The sequence below is a fragment of the Protopterus annectens genome, chromosome 1.part2 (assembly GCF_019279795.1).
Source record: "Protopterus annectens isolate FY-2018-M chromosome 1.part2, PAN1.0, whole genome shotgun sequence".
In the NCBI taxonomy this organism is placed as follows: Eukaryota; Metazoa; Chordata; order Ceratodontiformes; family Protopteridae; genus Protopterus; species Protopterus annectens.
The window spans coordinates 261,053,795-261,076,067 of record NC_056727.1 but is presented as its reverse complement, the minus strand read 5'-3'; the positions used below and the strand labels follow the sequence as shown (position 1 = coordinate 261,076,067).

The 22,273-nt window shown below is 40.7% G+C and overlaps 1 protein-coding gene across 1 annotated transcript in view; it reads right to left on the bottom strand.

Annotated features, from left to right (window-relative positions):
- The window catches only part of PLEK (pleckstrin), a 743,287-nt gene that overhangs the window by 161,287 nt on the left and 559,727 nt on the right, over positions 1-22,273 (bottom strand). Inside the window, exon 7 of the mRNA XM_044055991.1 lies at positions 20,859-20,942. Coding sequence (XP_043911926.1) covers positions 20,859-20,942 — 84 coding nt within the window. The remainder of the gene's footprint in view (positions 1-20,858; positions 20,943-22,273) is intronic.

Genomic DNA, 22,273 nt, shown 5'->3' with positions numbered 1-22,273 from the left:
GTAGTCACTCCCCCTTTGTGGAGTGGGATGACCATACCAGTGCACCATTCTGTAGGAACAAAGCCTGAAATGAGGCTGTGATTGAACAGGTTCCTCAGGTCTGGTGCCAGTTCACTTTGTAATTCATGTAGAACACAGCCAAGTACATTATCAAGTCCCATGGAAACTGTATTCTTGGCTTTGGACAGTGCGGTTTGTACCTGTGTAGGCATGGTAATAGGGATTTGGCATTTCTCAGGTATTGTGATAGGCCCTTTAGGGGGTGAAAAGGGGGTAAAGTTTGCACTGAACTTGTCAGCCAGTATGTTGGTGATATCAGTTGGTTCTGTATATGTATTGCCATTGTGCTGTAACTCAGAGCAGATCTGAGTATTGCCATGTAGCTTGTTGACCTAATTATAGAATGCCTTGTGGTTGTCTTTAGAACCTGCAGAAATTTTGTTTTCGTTGCTAGCTTTAGAGGATTTGATGATGGATCTCATATTTTTGCTGAGGCTAACAAAGTCATAATCCCTTTAACTTTCAATTCCCTTCTCTGAAGTAGGGACACCCACCCAAACCCAGGACACCCCACCTCACACAAACACTCAACCAACATAAATATACTAATATTAATTCATCTAAATGTTGATAGAGCATATGTCATAAAATTCCTTTCCTGCACACCTGGATTGAATCAAACAATCTTGAAGTTCTGGCCATAGCTTTTGACATAGTTAAAACCTGCTACGGCTTCTGAAAATATTTTACCAACTGGTTTCAACTTACTACACCTTGACCACACAAACAAAAAAGAGGGTGGCATTGCACATCTCTACCAAAATAACCTCCATTTTTTTATCTACCATAAATCACTTCTGTCTTTCACAAATGCAGAAATCCTGATCTCACTCCTAAAAATTAACAGTGCTAAGTCTATTTGCATAGAAGCTTTCTATATCCCACCCACTAGTGGTTCACACTGCACCATATTGAAAGAATTTCTTTCCTAGCTATCCTCCAATATACCAATTGAAACTACCATCCTAAGTGATGTAAACATCATTTGGTCTTTCACAACACTCGCAGATCAACCTCCCTATGTAAATCTTTCAACTTTGCTCAACAAATCAACTCCACTACTAGCCACAATAAATCTAGAGGCTCATCATCCATACTAGACTTCATCCTAACTAATAACTGCAATGCCATCAGTCATGCAGATGATCTACCAGATGCTTTAAGTGACCACCATCCAGTATCTGCTCTCTGCTACTTACCCAAGCACACCAAGTCAGCAATCTACAAGCCTATCAACAATATTTCTAATGTCAATAAGGATTGATTTACTGCATCCCTCCGGGTTACAAATGTAGCACACTAAAGTTCCCATCACTACATAAAGCTGTCCACTACTTTAATAATACCTTTTTAAAAATCCCAAATTCTCAAGCCCTAGTCTGGGATAAAAGAGTCAAATCTATCACAGCCCCCGGCTCAATCTACCAAACAAGTTAAGCGAGTACAAGATAAATAACAAACACCTAGCAAAAGGATAAGACCACAACCACAAACAACTATCGGCTTTACCATCACCTTTGTAATAAAGCAAAAATGCACTGAAATTCAAACAAAACACGTATGTTCTCTCCAAACAGAGTTGCCACACCAAATCCCCCAAACTGTTCTGTTCTACCACTTTTTAAAGTTTAAACCCAGATAAACTCTTACAACCTAACCCTCTAGCTAATGAATCTAACTTTCAATTTACTTATTTTTATTTTATTTTACATTTGCTTACTGGGATGGTCCAACTGGACACAGGTCCATTTTCAGCGGAGGCCCGTGGAGAAAAGCTCCACAGTAAGTAAAAGTTTAAACAATATGAAAAAATACAGTATACAGCAGTATGCAAAACAAGACATATATATACAGAAAGGATAATTAACATAGTGAATGATACATTCTGTTTACAATATCAGATAGCAGTATTAGTATCCTAGACTGCAGTATATATTACAGTAGGTGCAATTTGTAAGTGAGGTCTATAGAGTGGCAGAAAAGGAGGACTTATGTAATTTATGGGCACAACCAGTTATTCAGTAAGTGTGATCTAATTGAGCTTTTAAAGCGAGTAGTACTGGAGGCAGAGATCAGAGCAGAAGGAAGATTGTTCCAGGTTTTAGCTATGGTGTGGGAGAATAGTGCTTTTCCTGCAGAATTGTTAGCCCTTGAGATACAGAGGAGGGATTTGTTGAAAGAACAGAGAGGATGATTTGTATTATAGAGGGTAAGAAGCTGGCCTAGTGCAGAACTTTTTTCAGGATGTCTTATCACATTGTAGGCAATGACTAGCTGGTGATAGTTTAGAAGCTGGGGAAGTTCTAGCCATTGCAGTTCCTTTAGTGCCTGGCAGTGGTGGGTTCTAAAGGTGGAGTTGTTGGCAAACTTGGTGATTTTATTATAAAATGACTCAAGTTTGGCAAGGTCAAGTTTTCTAAGCTGGGTAAGAATTGATGCAGCATACATTAGAGTGGACAAAAGGTGAGTTTGGGCTAGGGTAATATGTGCTTGTTTAGAGAGGGATTTTCTGTGTCTATATAAAGTTCCCATTTTTATGGACCTTTTTGATAGTTTGTGAAATATGGACATAGAAGAGTAGATTTTTGTCAATTTCAATGCCTAGGAGATAGTGAAGGATATAGGGGTAGATATGGTTTTGTTGGGGGTGAAAATTAGCAATTTGGTTTTGTTAGGGATTAGGATAAGTTGGATCTGAGTGATCCATCTTGCCACGGAGCTAAAGGATTCCTGGGTGAGTTGTTGTAGAGTAACTAGTGACGGAGCAGAGCAGATAAGAGTTGAATCGTTAGTGTATTGTATGAGTGAAGCATGCTGTGTGGTGGTATGGAGATTACTAGTAAATGTGGAGAAAAGAAGTGGGCCTAATATTGAGCCTTGTGGTATGCCTATGGTAGTTGGGAGTAAGGGGGATAGTGCACCTTGCCACTGGACAGATTGCTGCCTTTCTGACAGACACCTTTTAAACCAGGCTATCGAGGCAGGGGTGAAGGATAGGGTGGCTAGAGAGTCTAGTAGTAAGCAGTGTGAGACCATGTCAAATGTCTTAGAGAGGTGTAAAATATTGCAGATACAAAGTTATTATTATTTCTGTGCTGACTGACCAGATTGGTGAAAGAGAGCAGAGCGGTAGTTGTACTGTGGTGTTGCTGGAAGCCGTGCTGAGTGGGGGAGAGGAGATTATGTGAGTTTAGGAAATATATTTCATGAGAATGCATACATTTCTCGAGTATTTTAGATAAGGGGGATAGAATGGCAATGGGGCGATAGTTTGAGTATTCGTAAGAGTTTCCGCCTTTGTGAAGTAATATAAGATACCTTCCAGAGTTGTGGGACATATGCTTGGTTGATAAGTATAGAAATGAGGTAGGATAAGGATTCAGCAGCTATTTTTAGGAAGTTGGCTGGTAGATTGTCAGTGGCAAGGGTGGTAGGTTTCAGTTTTAGGAGGAGTTTTTTTTAATTGTGGAGGTAGGAATGGGTGAGAGAGTAAAGGATGGGATGTTGTCAGGGCATGTGTTAGGGTTATATGTAAGGTTGTTCTTGGATAGATGGGAGGATAGTGTTAAGGTAGATTCTGTGAACTGATGATTGAAACGGGAGGCAATGTCCTTATTATCATTGGTACAGTTGGGAGTGGGAGTGGTAGTTTTACCTGGTTTTAGAAGAGTGTTGATGGCATGCCAAAACTTTTCAGGATCTTTTGTGTGTCTGTTTTGGATATCAAGGGAGTAATTTTGTTTGCAGAGTTTGGTTTGTCTCAGCCTGATTTCTAAGTTGTAGGTAGTTTTGTTTGGCTGGGCTAGTATTGTCCTTCTTCCAGGTTTTCCAAGCCTTGTCTCTAGATTTTAGTAGGGCTCTAGTTTCCCTAGTTAGCCATGGTGCATAGTTTGCCTTAGCTCTAATTTTTCTAATGGTGCGACTCTATTAAGGACCCTGAGCAGTATCCTACCCTCACCAAGAATGATGCCACAATACAGAGACAAAATGATCAGCTTTAATAATTGTCTTAATTACTGGTGTCATTCTAAGGGGATCCAATGTCTGTCTGCCTGGGATGACATGCTTGACAAGCCACGCTGCTTCGCAAGGGACGGCTTGCACCTGTCACCCCTGGGCTTCCGGATATTGGCAAAGGCTCTTGCCACCCCCATAGTGCCTTTTTAGGCAAGGCTCAAATGATAAACCTACCACCCTAGAAAACAAAAATGGAGAAAAACTAAGGGTAATACTGCTCAATGCCAGAAGTCTAAACCTCAAGATGCACGCCTCAAGCCCTCCTCAGTATGGAGAACATCGATGTCTGTGCTGTGACTGAAACCTGGTTCAAGGCTCCTGGGAGCACCCCAGCACTATCAGGTTATACCTCATATCATGCGTTCCGGCCCCAAAATCCGGACCGAACCACAAAAGGAGGGGGAGTATCCATATTCATAAAGGATACCCACACCTCCAGGTTAGTGGCAACGCATGAAGCATCGGAGACCATCCAAGTGCAATTAACCATAGGTAAAACTGCCCTACAGTTTGTAACATGCTACAGACCTCCTTCTCAAACTCAGGAAACCCACACAGCCTTCCTGAAGACACTGGAGAGTATGAATGTCTCTCCAAACACCATCATATTGGGTGACTTCAACTACCCAAACATAGACTGGGAACATTACTCAAGCCCCAACACCCTAGCCCAAAGGTTCCTTGAGTTCATAAACTCAAATGCTATGGAACAACTAGTCACCATTCCCACAAGAGGAGAAAATATACTAGACCTGATCATCACAAACATGGGGACAAAATGCTCCACACTGGAAGTATATCCCTCATTGGTGAGATCAGACCATAAATTAATCTCACTGGAGATCCACATCCCGCCCCACCCCAGCAAAAAGACCACAGTGAAGAACTTCTCAAAAGCAAACTTCACACTTCTTAAGACTGGAGTGGTATCCTTCAAGGCCCCGAGCCAGTGGAAACCACAACCCACGCTGCTGAAACCCTTACAAATGCCTTCTACGAGCACCTCCAGGAATGTATGGATCAAGCAATCCCTAATAAAATCAAGACCCTTTCCACCAAAGGCAGGCGCCCGGTCTGGTGGACTCCAGCCATAAACAAACTCTACAACAAGAGGAGAAAGCTACTACATGACAGAGCAAAATCCCTAAATGGGAAGGCATCTCTGATCAATACTAGCAAAAACTACGATCACTCATAAAATCATCCAAGGCCAACTTTGAGAGAAAAATCGCTAATGACACAAAAGACAATCATAAAGCCTTCTTTAGCTATGTTAGAAACCTGGGTGGAAACTCCCAGATATGCTCAGAATTAGTCCAAAATGATAAAAAATCACTGAACCCACAGACATTGCCAACATACTGGCAGACAGGTTCAGTGCAAATTTCTCCTCCCTCCCCAAAAGGAGAAATATCTATCCCACCAGAGTCTAGCCTCCCAAACATCTCAGATGCCCAGGTGAGAGCTGCTCTCTCTAAAGCTAAAAACACAGCATCAATGGGACCGGACGGTGTCCCCGGCTGTGTGCTACGAACTCAATGAGGAACTAAACCCACACATAAGGCTGCTGTTTAATCTTAGCCTTACTACAGGATACATACCCAAAGAATGGCGTACGGCAACTGGGGTCCCACTCCACAAAGGCGGTGCTTCTATGGACCCTGGAAATTACTGCCCCATAAGCTTGACGAGCCTTGTCTGCAAAGCTATGGAGAGGATCATAATGGAACTCATAAATAAAGACATTGGGGACCTACAGACACTGGATCCTACCCAATTTGGCTTTGTCAAGGGCAGATTCTGCCTCTTGAACTTGGTCGACTTTTCGAAACAGTCACTAAGGCCATTGATGAGGGTAAGGCAGTTCACACAGCCTACCTTGACCTAGCAAAAGCGTTCGACACAATACCCCACTCGGGCATCACAGAAAAGCTCACCAGCTTAGATGTAAACCCATATGTCACAAGATGGGTTGCAAACTGGCTCAAGGACAGAACACACAGGGTTAGAGTTGCTGGTGCCATGTCAGACTCTAAGCCGGTCACAAGCGGTGTCCCACAGGGCTCAGTCCTGGGCCCCCTCTTGTTCAGCATTTATTTTTCTGAAGTGCAGGCAAACATAGAGGGATTGTGGCTGACAAAATTTGCAGATGACTGCAAACTGGGCACCATAATTGACACTCCATCAGACACAGACATCCTCCAGAAAGGTCTCATAGAAATGGATAACTGGTGCCAGAGCCATGACCTTAAGCTAAATGCCAAAAAATGTATAGTCATACCCTTTGGGAAAAACAAGGTAACCCCTAATTACCACATAAGTGGTAATCCATTAAACACGGAAGAAGTTATCAGGGACCTGGGGACCCAAGTTGACAGTAACCTCTCTTTTAACACATTGCCAAAGTGGTTAGGAAGACCTTCTACATTGCCCACCTGATCATGAAGGGATTCACATCCAGATCAGGAGAGGTCATTGTACCCCTGTACTCTTCACTTATCAGACCAATGATTGAGTACAACGCCCCATTCGGAATGTACCTTACCCGACACCTGCAGCAGTTGGAAAGACCCCAAAAGTTCCTCACCAAAAGGATAAAGGGGCTCAAACATATGTCATACGATGCCCGACTGAAGAAACTCCAGCTCTATTCAGTCGCATACCGTCTGCTCAGAGGTGATCTGTGCCTGACATACAAGGCCATGTCCAACCCGAATTAATGGACATGCTCCACCTCAAAAAATCCAAATCCACCAGAGCCAAGAGAGCAAGAGACTTAAACCTCAACACGGATATAAATAGGACGTGCTGGAGGGACAGATTCATCACCCAGAGACTCCCTACACTATGGAACAGAATCCCAGTCCATGTGAGGCAGAGCCCCTCACTGACTCTGTTCAAGAGAAATCTTGACGAGTGGATGGGAGATCGTAGGTTTACCCCGGGAATCATCTCTGTATCACTGCTGGACAGAGGCACAGCAAACTAATGGGTATAGTATTCTCATCCTAAGGGGTGGTGAAAGCCACACACACTCTGGCTAGGCTTATAAATGCCCTAGGGCAGATAGCCTAGTATGAACCTATGAACCTATGAACCTATTGGTGAGAATACTGTTAAAGTAGTTAACGGCCTGGTCTAAGCTTAGGGTTAGCAGTGGTTTCCAGTTACTATATTTTAGAATACTGTTAAGTTCTTGTATATTTAGTTTACGGTCATCTCTGACTTGTCTAAAAATAATGGGTTTGGCTATGTTGGTACATTTCCATAGCAGGAAAGTTGGGAGATGGTCACTAAGGCCATCTGGAAGGCAACCTGTCTGGTAGTTTTGTTTGGGGCAGTTGACTAGTGTCCAATCTAGAATAGATTGTTTATGAGTTTTTTTGTGTACTCTAGTGGGTTCTTGGATAAGTTGGGTAAAACTGAAAAGATTAATAAGATTAATGGGGTTGTTAGAGGTACAGGCTAGCCAGTCAGTGGTTAGGTCACCTAGTAAGATGGTTTCTTGAGGGAGATTATCTGTGGCCCATTGTAACATTTCTTCAATGGTGGGAGAGTTGTTACCTGGGGGAATATAGCAGCAGAGAATTATGATAGTTTTTGTGTCATTTATGCTTAGGGTTGAACCTAAGGTTTCGGCATTTTGAAATTTAGGTATGGGGCTTTGTAGAGGCTTGATGTTGTGTATTTTTAAAGAGGATTGCAACCCCACCTCTCTTTCTGCCCTGTCTGTCCAGTTATAGGATGTTACATCCTGGTGGGAGAATTTCTTCGTTTTGGATACTAGGTTTTAACCATGTTTCAGTAATGGTTAGTAAATCTGGAGCGTTTCTCCCCAGGCCTCCGCTGAAAACAGGCTCTGTGGAACCTAGTCAGACTTTCCCGGTCAACAAATGATAAATAAATAAAATAAAATAAAAAAAATCAGGGGAGTAGTGTGCTATAAATGCATGAAGGTCAGGAAGCTTGTTAGAGATACGTCTGATGTTGACATTAAGAATCAAGAGGTCAGAGATTTGCCTGGCTGAGAGTAGAGAGTTTTGTGGCCCTGGCTTTGGATGTATGCCACCTGATATAAGTAGATTTTATGTAGTAAACAGCATGTGTTTAATTGTATGCAATATGTCTATGTTGGATCTCAGTGATATTTTTCTAGTGTAAGATGGTGTTGTGTGAGGCTTATAAATGTGTAGTATTAAGTTGTCTTTAAATAATGTAGAAGAGATCGGAAAGTTTATGTGTGAGTATGTATTTGTTTGAGAAAGTGTTGTATGGAATGATGTGTTTTGTAGTGATATGTTTGTGTAAACTGACATGATGTTTGTTAGGTATGTTAGGGTTAGGAAGAGAAATCCAAGGATGAGTGGTATTTTTTAAGGGAGTGGTAGTTGGGCTTTAGTGATCTTGGGGTTTAAGTATGGAGGTATGTGTGATGGCATGGCAGGTCGATACTATGTGTATTTTTATGGTAGAAGTTGGATAGGGGGTGTGGACAGGAGATGTGATAAGAGAGGAGTGCTAAGATAGAATTTGGATAGGGGGTGTGGACAGGGGAAGTGCTAAGAGTTATTTGATTGGAGGAAGGTATGTTCAGGTGATGAGAGGTTGGAATAAATCTAGATATAGTGGGGGCATGTGGGGAATGGGGGCAGGGTAGGTGAGCAGAGTGAGACGAATGCAGTGAGGCGAATGGAGGGGTTACACCAGTACTTGAGAGTGCAGAACCTATCTATAGGACTGGTCTGATTCAGGACAGTGAAGGTAGATGATTTCTAGTGAGTAAAACAGCCATTTTTTTAGAATTTACTTTCTTGTCCAAAGTTATATTTGTTAGAATAAGCTACAGGACTTATGGATGAACTAGAGGGAAATGGTGCCAGTGCTGCAGATCCCGACCAGTAGACTGTATAATCAAACCCCAAAGTTTACAGGTTACACAGGGCTAAAAATGTTATTAACCTTGTTTCTTAAGTGTGTTTTGCAAGGCAGGGTTAGAGAGCTGGTGAAAATTCAGTTCATGCCTTGATCAGCTATCCCTAGCATTGCGAGCCTTTCATGAGTGGGCGGGCTAGGTTTGGTGTAGAGGTTTGATAACTCCTAGAAAGGAGAAAGGAGAGAAAGAGAAAAAATACAGGTGCAGAGTATAATAGGTATTGTTTAGAAGCTTACAAAAATTGCCCAGATTACAGTCGCTTAACATACCAGAATGACCATCAACATCAACAGACAGCGATAATAATTAATAGATATCAGCTGCAAAATGCTAGAGAAAAAAAGCCCAAGTATTTGTTGTTCTGGTAGAAAAGCAACTAGTTCAGAAAACGCCACAATATTGCATTAGAAAAATTCTTAGTAAAGACTTATATTCTTTCCAATTCACAGATATCAGAGAGCAGCATTAGTACAACAATATGTCTACTTACATTAGGCTATGCTACTTTGTGCAGACCTGAGGGCGTATGTGAGTTTTTAAGCATTTCAATAACTAACTAACCGAATACAGCTTTAATTAATTATGCCATGCTTTTCCGTGCACATAGCGTTTGATAATTAGGCCATGCTTCTCTGTGCACACATAGCTAGGCCATGCTTCTCAGCACATGTTTGTGAGTGTAAATAGGATATCAGCTGTCCTCAGTTAAATCAAACACAATACAATTAGTACAACAGTATGTCTACTTCCTCCAAAGTAAATTCTTACGCTATGCTACTTTGTGCAGACCTGAGGGTGTATGTGAGTTTTTAAGAATTTCAATAACTAACTAACCAAATACAGCTTTAATTAATTATGCCATGCTTTTCCGTGCACACAGCATTTGATAATTAGGCCATGCTTCTCTGTGCACACGTAGTTAGGCCACACTTCTCAGTACATGTTTGTGAATGTGAACAGGATATCAGCTGTCCTCAGTTAAATCAAACACAATACAGTTAGTACAACAGTATGTCTACTTCCTCCTAAGTAAATTCTTACATTAGGCCACACTACTTTGTGTGGACTTGAGGGTGTGTGCGAGTTTCTAAGCGTTTCAATAACTAACTAACCGATTATAGCTTTAATTAATTATGCCATGCTTTTCTTGTTGTAAGCTTGTTCCTTCAAAACACACTATCAGTATTGGTGCCTCTCACTCAATCTCTAACCACAGTAAAGATCCAGCTATAGCTCTCAAATGCCATACTGAAAATATTGTTGACTTCATATAAGTCCCCATGAAAACCATTAAACAGTATCTCAAAAAACTAAAAGTAACCAGCACAGTCTCAGATAACCTCCCCGCAGAATATCTAAAATTAAGCTTAACTTTCCCTGTCTCTGCCTTATTTAACAGATCAATCCGGGAAACATACTTGTCCTCAGTTTGCAAAAATCCTTCATCCTCCCAATACACAAAGGTTGCCCATCCTCTGATTTTTCTAACTTCAGACCCATAGCTATTCTGTCACCCATATCAGAAATAGTAGTGAAATGTATCCATTCAAAACTGCTAGCTTTCCTTTTCAACTACAGTCTCCTCTCACCATGCCAACATGGCTTCCGGACCTCTCACACCAAAGACTCAGCTCTCCTCTCATTTCTTTACACTATAAATACCCTTAGGAAAAGACATCCCTTAGTCTCCTCAGTATTTTTCAATCTCCCTAAAGCCTTTGAAACTGTCACATATTGCCTTCTTCACTGACTCACCAAGACAGACTTATCAGACACAGCCATCATATGGTTCAAATCTTGCCTTCACCATAGAACTCAGAGTGTAAAATGGCTACAAGCCCTCCCCCACATTCCTATCCATCCTAGTCAGTGTCCCTCAAGAATCTGTCCTCTGCCCACTTCTCTTCAATATATTCATCAACAATCTGCCCACTGCACCAACCATATCCACTCTGGTCAAGTATACAAATGACTTCACCATCATCTGTACAGCTCCCTCTATCTCTGAACTTCAAAATGTCATTCAACATTCCTTCACATCTACGGAAACATGGCTTCCAGAATCTAACCTGATTCAAACCCACAAAAAAGTAGGCTCTTAAATCAGTATCAACAATGCTCAAAATACTTACCCTTCAATTATCTTATGACATATTAACTGAACTAGTCAACCAGACTAAACTATTTGATCTACATATTTTTCCAAGTAACTCATAAGATTAACCAAAAATTAAATATTCTCTATTAATCCAAAACATTTTTGTCTGATCAAGCATGGAAGCAAATTGCTACTGCCCAAATTATTATTTTTCCTAACATATGCCTCCACAATCTTTACCAACCAACAATAAGCACAACTCACAAAATATGAGCAATTATACAAACAAAGCTGCAAAATTTGCCACCAGCCTTCCCAATGGAACACATACTACTGTGTTGTTCTCTAACAGCTAAACTGGCAAAGCATCCCTAACCTCCTGAACAAATCCAATTAAAACCAGCATAATATATCCTCCAACAGCCACAACTCTATCCCTCTCTCAGCAGTTTATTGCACCTGTATATCTCTTGTCATACTCTTTGTTCATTTCACAAATATTTCCCAAATGTAACTCTGTCACACAACTGCCATATGTTGCATGAAATAACTGCCACTAACTTTATAGTCTTCCCGCTAAAGTTCCAGAGATATTAAAAGCTGTTTGCCAAATTTCACTAACAGAAATGACTTTTTGTAATTTATTGCTCAATATAAATTATGATTAGATGAAAAAATATTATAACTGCTGAAAAAATGAGCGTAGGCTGAACAAGTTGGATGTTTCCTGTTCTTTAATTTTTAACAACTAATATGGTTCTCAAGATATTTTAGACTTGTTCTTTCATAACAGCATTTTCAGGAAATAAATTGGGTGTTTGGGGGAATGACATTATGCTGTTGCTAAGTGTGAATGAGTTACACAAGTATTAGCAACAACATTTCAAGGCAAAGGCCAGATGCGATCAAAATTCTGGGGCTACGCTCAAAGGTAGTTCCTCTGGATTGAGGGTCTCCTAAAAACGCTTTGCTAGAGGATGACTTTCATATACACCACATGTGCAAAAGTCATTCTTTCAAAATATACTAATGTGAGATCTTCTTTAACATTTTTTGTCACACAGGAATCTTCAACAAAAGACAAATAGAAAGTGGAAGCAGTGATGAGTTACGAGGCAACAGGAATCTTTTAAAAATAAATACCCCAGCTGTTGATATCAAATTCCATAAGAGGCTCCTATTTCTTCTTGCTATGAAAAAAATAAAGGGATGAGATGTGTCTCATTTTAGACATAAAAACACAAAGTCTACGCAGCATACAAATACTTCTACACTTTCATACTACACTAGGTGTTACTGCATCTCCAGCCATGAGATTTCCTGATATCCATATATCTCCTTACCTACACAATTCTGTATGGATGGCCCATATTTTATTTATTTATTTATTTAACATTTGTTTACTGGGAAAGTCCAACTTGGAACAAAGCCAATTTTCAACAGAGGCCTGGGGAGAAATGCTCCAGACTCATGTCTTTTGTAATGTAGGAGATAACCAGAGTGTCCAGAGAAAACCCACATGAACACAGGGAGGACCGCAGACTCTGCACAGAAGGCACTCCAACCGAGAACTGAACCAAAGAATCTCTTGCTGTGAGGCAACAACACTACTGCTGCACCACTGCGCCATCCATATACCTCAAAGACTTGAATTTCTCAGAAGTAGGCCAGCAGTACCAGTACACTTGCCTTCTTTTCAGTCTCTCTTCAACCCTTCAGATATATAGAAAAGTCTTAGCACTACTGACAGCTGTAATGCAGCAACAAGAAGTTTGCATAATTTCATATTTAGATGACTGACTTCTACAAGCATGGTCAATAGTCAAATGCATGCATCATACAAAAAAGTAGTCACTTTCACAGCATCATAACCTTTCCAATCACACTGCTTTCACCATCTGACATCAATAATTTCAGTGCCAAAGGCCCTCCCTACAATTAGAGCGGATATCCTGTAACTGTCAAAACCACTGTAGTCTCAGTACTGTTCTGGTTCCTATCTCCACTGCGGACTTAGTACTGCTCATTGTTCCCAACTCCATTGCAGACTCAATAATACTAATTGTTCCTGTCTCCACTGCAGTCTCAGTACTGCTCATTCTTCCAGTCTCCACTGCGGACTCAGTACTGCTCATTGTTCCCAACTCCATTGCAGTCTCAATACTGCTCATTGTTCCTGTCTCCACTGCAGACTCAGTACTGCTCATTGTTCATGTCTCCACTGCAGTCTCAGAACTGCTCACTGTTCCTGTCTCCACTGCAGACTCAGTACTGCTCATTGTTCCTATCTCTATTGCAGACTCAGTAGTTCTCATTATTCCTGTCTCCACTGCAGACTCAGTACTGCTCACTGTTCCTGTCTCCACTGCAGACTCAGTACTGCTCACTGTTCCTGTTTCCACTGCGGACTCAGTACTGCTCAATGTTCCTGTCTCCACTGCAGACTGAGTACTGCTCATTGTTCCTGTCTCCACTGCAGACTCAGTACTGCTCATTGTTCCTGTCTCCACTGCAGACTCAGTACTGCTCATTCTTCCTGTCTTCACTGCAGACTCAGTACTGCTCACTGTTCCTGTCTCCACTGTGGACTCAGTACTGCTCATTGTTCCTGTCTCCACTGCAGACTCAGTACTGCTCACTGTTCCTGTCTCCACTGCGGACTCAGTACTGCTCACTGTTCCTGTTTCCACTGCGGACTCAGTACTGCTCAATGTTCCTGTCTCCACTGCGGACTGAGTACTGCTCATTGTTCCTGTCTCCACTGCAGACTCAGTACTGCTCACTGTTCCTGTCTCCACTGTGGACTCAGTACTGCTCACTGTTCCTGTCTCCACTGCGGACTCAGTACTGCTCACTGTTCCTATCTCTACTGTAGACTCAGTACTGCTCATTGTTCCTATTTCTATTGCTGACTCAGTGCTGCTCATTGTTCCTGTTTCTACTGCAGACTCAGTACTGCTCATTGTTCCTATCACTACTGCAGACTCAGTACTGCTCATTGTTCCTATCACTACTGCAGACTCAGTACTGCTCATTGTTCCTATCTTTATTGCAGACTCAGTAGTTCATATTGTTCCTATCTCTACTGCAGACTCAGTATTGCTCATTGTTCCTATTTCTACTGCTGACTCAGTGCTGCTCATTGTTCCTATCTCTACTGCAGACTCAGTATTGCTCATTGTTCCTATCTCTACTGCTGACTCAGTGCTGCTCACTGTTCCTGTTTCTACTGCAGACTCAGTACTGCTCACTGTTCCTGTTTCCACTGCAGACTCAGTACTGCTCATTGTTCCTATCACTACTGCAGACTCAGTATTGCTCATTGTTCCTGTCTCCACTGCAGACTCAGTACTGCTCATTGTTCCTATCACTACTGCAGACTCAGTATTGCTCATTGTTCCTATCTCTATTGCAGACTCAGTAGTTCGTATTGTTCCTGTTTCTACTGCAGACTCAGTACTGCTCATTGTTCCTATCTCTACTGCAGACTCAGTACTGCTCATTGTTCCTGTCTCCACTGCAGACTCAGTACTGCTCATTGTTCCTATCTCTACTGCAGACTCAGTACTGCTCATTGTTCCTGTCTCCACTGCAGACTCAGTACTGCTCATTGTTCCTATCTCTACTGCAGACTCAGTACTGCTCATTGTTCCTGTCTCCACTGCAGACCCAGTACTGCTCATTGTTCCTGTCTCCACTGCAGACTCAGTACTGCTCATTGTTCCTGTCTCCACTGCAGACTCAGTACTGCTCATTGTTCCTATCTCTACTGCAGACTCAGTACTGCTCATTGTTCCTGTCTCCACTGCAGACTCAGTACTGCTCATTGTTCCTATCTCTACTGCAGACTCAGTAGTGCTCATTGTTCCTGTCTCCACTGCAGACTCAGTACTGCTCATTGTTCCTGTCTCCACTGCAGACTCAGTACTGCTCATTGTTCCTGTCTCCACTGCAGACTCAGTACTGCTCATTGTTCCTATCTCTACTGCAGACTCAGTACTGCTCATTGTTCCTGTCTCCACTGCAGACTCAGTACTGCTCACTGTTCCTGTCTCCACTGCAGACTCAGTACTGCTCATTGTTCCTGTCTCCACTGCAGACTCAGTACTGCTCATTGTTCCTGTCTCCACTGCAGACTCAGTACTGCTCATTCTTCCTGTCTGCACTGCAGACTCAGTACTGCTCATTGTTCCTGTCTCCACTGCAGACTCAGTATTGCTCATTGTTCTTATTTCTTCTACAACTTCAAAAGACACTGATGTAGTGACTGGTCTTGTTTCTTGGGTACTCTTATACCAGAAGCTCCTTCAGTTGGATGCAGTTTCTACAGGGCACAAATCACACAACCCACTGTGTTAGAAGTATCTTTTATAGGTCCATAGATCCATAGGTACTTACTATTGATCCGTGAAGATCTTAAGAAGCCTAGACTTACATTCCCATGGTAGTTTTTAGCCCTTATATTTCAGATAAAATAACCTAGATATTGACTGAACATGGATATGCTGGAACATTTACATGTTTGCCCTCTCCATCAGGGACAAGGTGCTGAACTGGGTGTGAATTTTTCAAATACCCATCTGTCTATCTATCCATCCAAATGATATCTGAATAGAGTAAGAGACGTGCTTTGCTTTATGTGGAGTGGAAGACTGTTCGATATAAGTGGTACTCTCTGTGATACAAACCTGTCCCTCAAATGTGTTCCATTTATTTTGCAAAACTGAGATTTCTTGAGCAGGTGTTTATGATACCACTGGACTTGCAAATGTGTAATAGATATTGCAGAATAGGGTTTGTTGAAACTTTATAAGTGAGTAAGAGGTCACCTCTCAGTAGACTGTATAATACTGAGAAAAGGGACAAGGCTTTCAGACGATCTGCATAGTTTTACAATTTAGGCCCCTTTATTTAGTGAGAAAGCATTGTGGCCATGCCAGCTATTTCAAATGTTTGGACAAGTACATACCAAAAGGGCCATAATACTCAATGATCCCCCTGATGGGTGCCGTGCTGCAGACCCGGATGAGATGCCTTTAGATATAAGCCGTGCAGTGAAAAAAGACTTTTTAAAACAGTTGATATGTGGTAATCAAAGGACAGGTCCTTGTTGTCATAGGTTCCCAGATCCTTTACTATGGGATTGATTTTCAGGGTTGTGTTGTCAATGTGATAGTTACAAGGGAAGTCATATTTGCCAAAGGATATGATTATACACTTCTTGGTATTTAGTTTTATTCCACAGTTCTGACACTAGCTATTTGCTCACGACATGCTGTTTTGGAGGATCACAGTGTCCTATGGGGAGTTTATGTTGGCACCAAGACTGAATCGGCTGCAAACTTGGACATCCACAGACCCCTTACATTAACATTGACCTAGAAAAAGTAAATGCCAAAGAGGATTGGCCTAAGGACTGAACCCTGGGGTACATCACTAGTGACAGGTCTTGGTGATATAGCCACTCATCCTAACCTCCTGGGTTATTTTTATAAGCCATTTTCTATCCAATGAGTTACACAGAGATTGACATTTAATTGGGAGAATTTATCTACTACATCTGAGTGTGGAATGGTGTTGAAAGCCTTTGCAAGGTCTAGATATGCAATGCATACTATTTTGCTCTCGTCCATGGCTTCATTAACTTTTTCACAGAAGTTGACCCAGTTTAGTAGGCAGGACCTGGCCTGCCCTTGTCAAATCCAAACTGGGTTGGATCAAGAACCTGTAGGTTATACTTCTTTATTAGTTCCATAATGATCATTTCCATAGCCTTGCAGATGAGACTGGTCAGAATTATGTGCCTATAATTATTGACTGAACAAGCATCCACCTTTTGTAAGGGGATGACTACTGCTGTCCTTTATTCATCTTTCATGAAACCAGTTTTAAGGCTGATAATAGGTTCTCTAAGGGATCAGACAAGTCACGTTTTAGGCTGATAAGTAGGCAGCCTAGTAAGTTATCTGGTCCCATAGATTTAGTGTTCTTGGCTTCAGATTGCACCTTGAGAGCTTATTTTTGGGAAATTTGAGGGAGGTGTGGGTAAGTGATCTGAGAATATTGGAGGGGTGAAGGAGTAAAGTTTGAGCTAAATTTGTTTGCTAGTAGTTTGGCTCTGTCCTTTGGGCCCGAGCAATTGCTATTAGCTCTGCAGAGTACTGGGCATTGTTTGTGAGATGTTCTAACATAATTAAAGAAGGCTTTGCAGTTATCCTTTGCCTGTGTGGCTATTTTTACCCCATATCTGGCTTTGGGTGATTTGAACAGGGTCCAGAGTTCCTTGCTTAGTTTAGCACAAGTGTTTTTGGCATCTTGAAAGTTAGATTTATTTGTGTGTGCAATGATTTTTTTTTAAATTTTATTATAGAGCCTGTTTATATTTGGATTCTGTTACAGAGATTTATTTTTAAATTTGGCATTTTATTTCATTCTGAAAGGGTAAAATCTTGACAGCTCATTTATACCGGTGGATGGGGTTACAGCACCTAATAGAAAGGGCATCTACAATTCACCACAGAAGGCTGCCATTCAGATAAATGCATTCTGACAGATTAGAGAAGCCTTTTTCTTGGATTACAACATTTAGGAAACTGGGACTACGAGAATAAGGTGCTTTTGTATCAATAAGCTCAAGATAAGGGTAATATACTTAATTCTAAACCACTTCATATCTCACATGTGGGAATCAAGATTTTGATATAGTCAGATGATAATTAAGTTGTGACGTATATTGGTTTTTACAGTGAAACAAAAACATGACAGCTGCTGATGCTATTGAAGATCATGTTTACAGAAGTATAATTCCTCTACATCATCTTTGTAGATATCTTGCCAGTTCTCATAAGGAGTCCCGCAACATGGCTGAAATACCCAGAAATTCATATAGACAAAAAGACTTTATAACCATGCATTTTTCATCTTTTTCAAAACAGATTCCTTCCAGATGGAAAGATTCATCATGCAGATGGAACTGTTTTAATTATGCTCCCAGACCAATCAGTTATAGTGATGTATGCTGTGTTATTGAACTGGTCCAAATGAAGGTTATTCTTTGCAGTCCACTTCTTTGCTTGTAAAAGGTACAAAACAAAATATGCAGAGAAAAGGTGCTCATAATTTAAGTGGCCCCTTATTGTTTTCAAAGACTGTGGTTCCTTCTAGCAATATCACTGCCACTAGCAACACTTTGAGTGCTACCTCAGAGGCCAGCCTTCTCTCACAAGGATATATACATAATCCCAGCACAATATTACCATGTTAACTGCATGGAATGTGCAAGACAAGGGCTGCCAATGAGCCTGCCTGTCATATACATAAACAAATAATCCTCTGCTGTTCTGAGAGGGAGGGAATGACAGATTTGCAGAAAAGGTACAGTGACGACCTTAAAGCTGTTCTCATTCAGTAACTACATGGCATGTATCACAGACAGTGATGCATTTTTAATTTCTCACTTACAACTCAGGGAACTTCTGTTTCATATTTTCCAATGTAAAAAAAAAAAAAAGGAAGAAAAACAGTATTAAACAGTATTAGTTTGCCCATGTCATGCATTAGAAATAGCCATCACCTATTACTACTTTAAAGGTGCAAGCAGCACCTATTGGAGATGTTCCTGGGCACGTATATGACCATATTTCAGGATCTCACCCCAGCATGCTTTAATATCTGAAAATTGATGAAAATTAAAGGAAGACTGGACCACATCTTTTACCATTCTAATAGCTTCTGTTCACAAAACAGGCTAAAGCAAAACACCCACTTGAGCCTCTTACGTCAAATGGCTAACAGTGAACAGCATTAAAGACTTCTTATGATTGCTGTTTTCTCAGCACAAAGATAACAAGTGTATGACACTGTGTTACAACCCAGTATTTCAGAACATTAAGGATATACAGGTAATGGTCAGAACTTGGTAGCCATTTGTCTTGTATATCCACTTATACTTTCACAGATCATGTCAATGAACTCTCAGTAGGTCCCACTAAGGAAACAGATAAACAGACCCAAATTAATGCTCCTTGAGACATTAAAAGTTCTCAAGGTTTACCTGGGGGATTCTGCAAAATAACTGTTATGTATGTTGCCTAGTAGGTTCAGGAAAGCCCATTCAGGACAACAGTCCTATGTTTTTACAGAGATTCATTTAGTCATTAGCACAGACCACAAGCCGACGTCAGGCAGGTTCTAGGAGGACTTAAAGCACATGTAGCAGAATGTAAAAATGCACTCTAACAGAAATATGTGTCATGTTGCTATGCTGAGGAGTACCTAGGTAACCTGGGGCCATTACCCACTCTGGCACCCTCCCCTCGAAAAAGCTTTCCCAACTTGCAGCCCTAAAGAACTTAAGTTATTCACATATCTGTCAAGCTATTTATCTATCTATAAAAGTTCTTTCACCTTAAATTTTAGTAGACAGCTGCTTGTTACATTTGTTGAAAGCATTTTGCTACAGTTTATGTACATGGATTGCTAAAGCACTTATGTTACTAAAAAATAATCTTTGCTTTTTATTTTAAATTTTAGCAAACTGCTTTCTGCATTTGTTGCAAGTAGTTGCTTCAGTTTATAAATTCATAGGGGTGTACTAGACTAATGGCCTTGGAGCCTTTACAAGCCTAGCCCATAGGATTACCCCGGCATCGTGCCACCTGACCTATACCACATACAAAGAGCTAACTACTTAAATTCTGACAACAAATGCAATACTAACATTCATTTCTGAATGCCAGTAATTCAATGAAGATTGATTGGGATCTGCTGGTTGTGCCTCCTAGCACTATGCGCCTGGAGTGTCTGCCCCTTTCACCCACCCTAACTACACTACTGCTGCTATTACAATCATCTAATACCCCCATTAGATACTGTGGACTATCAGCTGACATTTTTCAGCATACTGTTTTACTACATCTTTACTAACCTCATTCATTAAGTGATCTCAGTTAGTACTCCCTCCCAACTCATTTGCTGGCACTACTTTTTTAGTAGGCATGAGTTAAACTTGAGCAAGGTGATGCAAAGCATAATGAGGGTTTACTCAACTTGTAAGCATGCTTATGACATTACCTTACATGAAGAACACTCCCTGACAGTTAATACTATCTGGCACTAGATAAAATAGCCAAAACAGAATGGAGTACACATTATTTCATATGCTATGGTAAAAGCATGCAGTTTGTATATTATATCCGCATTCATATAACAACAAAATTGAACAGTGGTAATCTGTGCTTTTGGCATTACAGCAACATTATATGCAAATATTGGTTATTTGTCCTTTTGCTAATATGGTAATATTTCTTAATTTGGAAATGTATGACTCTGTTCCTGTATACCTCTCTTTCTTAGTTCTAAGTATTATCGACACTACGGTTTGGAAATTTTCCACTGACCAAGACAGGCAGTACTAAATTGTCAGAACTGCTAATTTAAATATTGGTGAAGGCACAGAGGGCAGTGAATAGATGAACACCCTCAGATGTTCAGCTACAGCTTTAGTAAACTTCACATAAAGTGATGGCAGTATAATCACTTTTACAAAGTGAGTAAAGCTCCAGTATTCAGTAATGGATGCTTACCATTGTTTTTAAAATTTGAAGTATCAAATACACATGTATTATGAAGGTGTTTTATGTGTTCAAAGGTCTTATATTTGAAATGGACACATCTGAGAAAGGAAAACTTTATTTCCAGTGGAAGACTTTGAGACAAATATGATGTAATACAGCTTCCATTTAATCTTACCCCACTTGGATCAAAGTAGTGCAAATATGCAGGATCATCTCTCAGAACAAATTTTCGGACTTTCCAGTTTTTACGACGATGACCCTGGACAAGAAGAAGCAAAACAAAGTTAAGTTGTTCAGTGATAAAAAAAATAAATAAAACACAGAATACAATCCATCTATGGATCATCAGCAACAGATGGTGAAAATATCACAGTAGAATAAGAAATGAGCACAGATTTTCTTTTCAGTGACATCCAGCCATGCTAAGTGATGCTGCTCAAAATGTAGACAGCTACCTACAATAATTTCACAACAAAGAACATTAAACTCTAGATTCCAAAACAATTTGCTCTTGGGGTAGTATGTCACATGACTAGGCCCCCATGATGTTCTTATGCCATATAAGCTAATGGGCACCATGGGGAGCCTACTCTAAATTTCTAGGCCATTGTCCTACAACACTTTCAAGCTTTGCATTGGTGTTGTATGCTAATGTAAAATTTCAAAGTATCTGCATTGTCTACTACAATCAAAATGAGTCTTTACAGTAGCTGTGGATCTCCACCTGTTTGCTGCCATTGGTACTACAGGCATTACATATTGGAAATAACAAAAGTATGCAATACCAATTCTGATATACATGTGGAGCTGTTATGTGGCAGTATTTAGGAGACCAGGGTATTCTGCATGCATCAACTATAAAATCTGTAAGACTTTATATTAATGATTTTTTCTCTTAATGTAAAATGAGACTCCTTCAGAATAAAATAATGATAAAAAAAAAACAACAACAAAAAAGTGTTTATAGGCACACAATCAGTGTTGAAACTGTAACCAGTAAGTCAGTATCTTTTTTGTGCAATCAGTTTTAAAATGTTCCTTAAAGGAATAGAGTCACTGAGGATACCAACCCAGTTAAGCAACTTGCTAAATGCCACAAGAAAGGCTAGAACAGGATTTCTGGTCTGGCAAACTGGGGAAAGATATGTCTATTTTCAAAAAAGGAAGACATGAGGATACATTCCAACTAGGGACTGCACTTCACAGGCTTTGGGAAAACATATGCCAAGGTGCTGTAAATATGACTTTTCCAGTAGTACAGCTTCTGATTCAGGAAGACAAGTGTGGAGTCTTTCACAGACACTGGAAGGGTTATGGGAAGTTGCCACTGCTTTCTCATCATCGTCATCTTCAACTCCAGTTCTACTATATTTCCACATGGGATAGGATGTCATGTCAACTCCTGCTACCTCTCAATTCAGTGCCATGCAGTGCCATGCTCCTACTTTATTTAACTGGCAAGCTTGACTGTGACAGGTCTTCTTACATTCAATCCATCCATTTCTTAATTGGATATTCTCATTTTCTCTTGCTTTTTTCCTGTCCATTTGAAATCATGTTCAGCAAATTGCTTTCTGTTTTACTTCACAT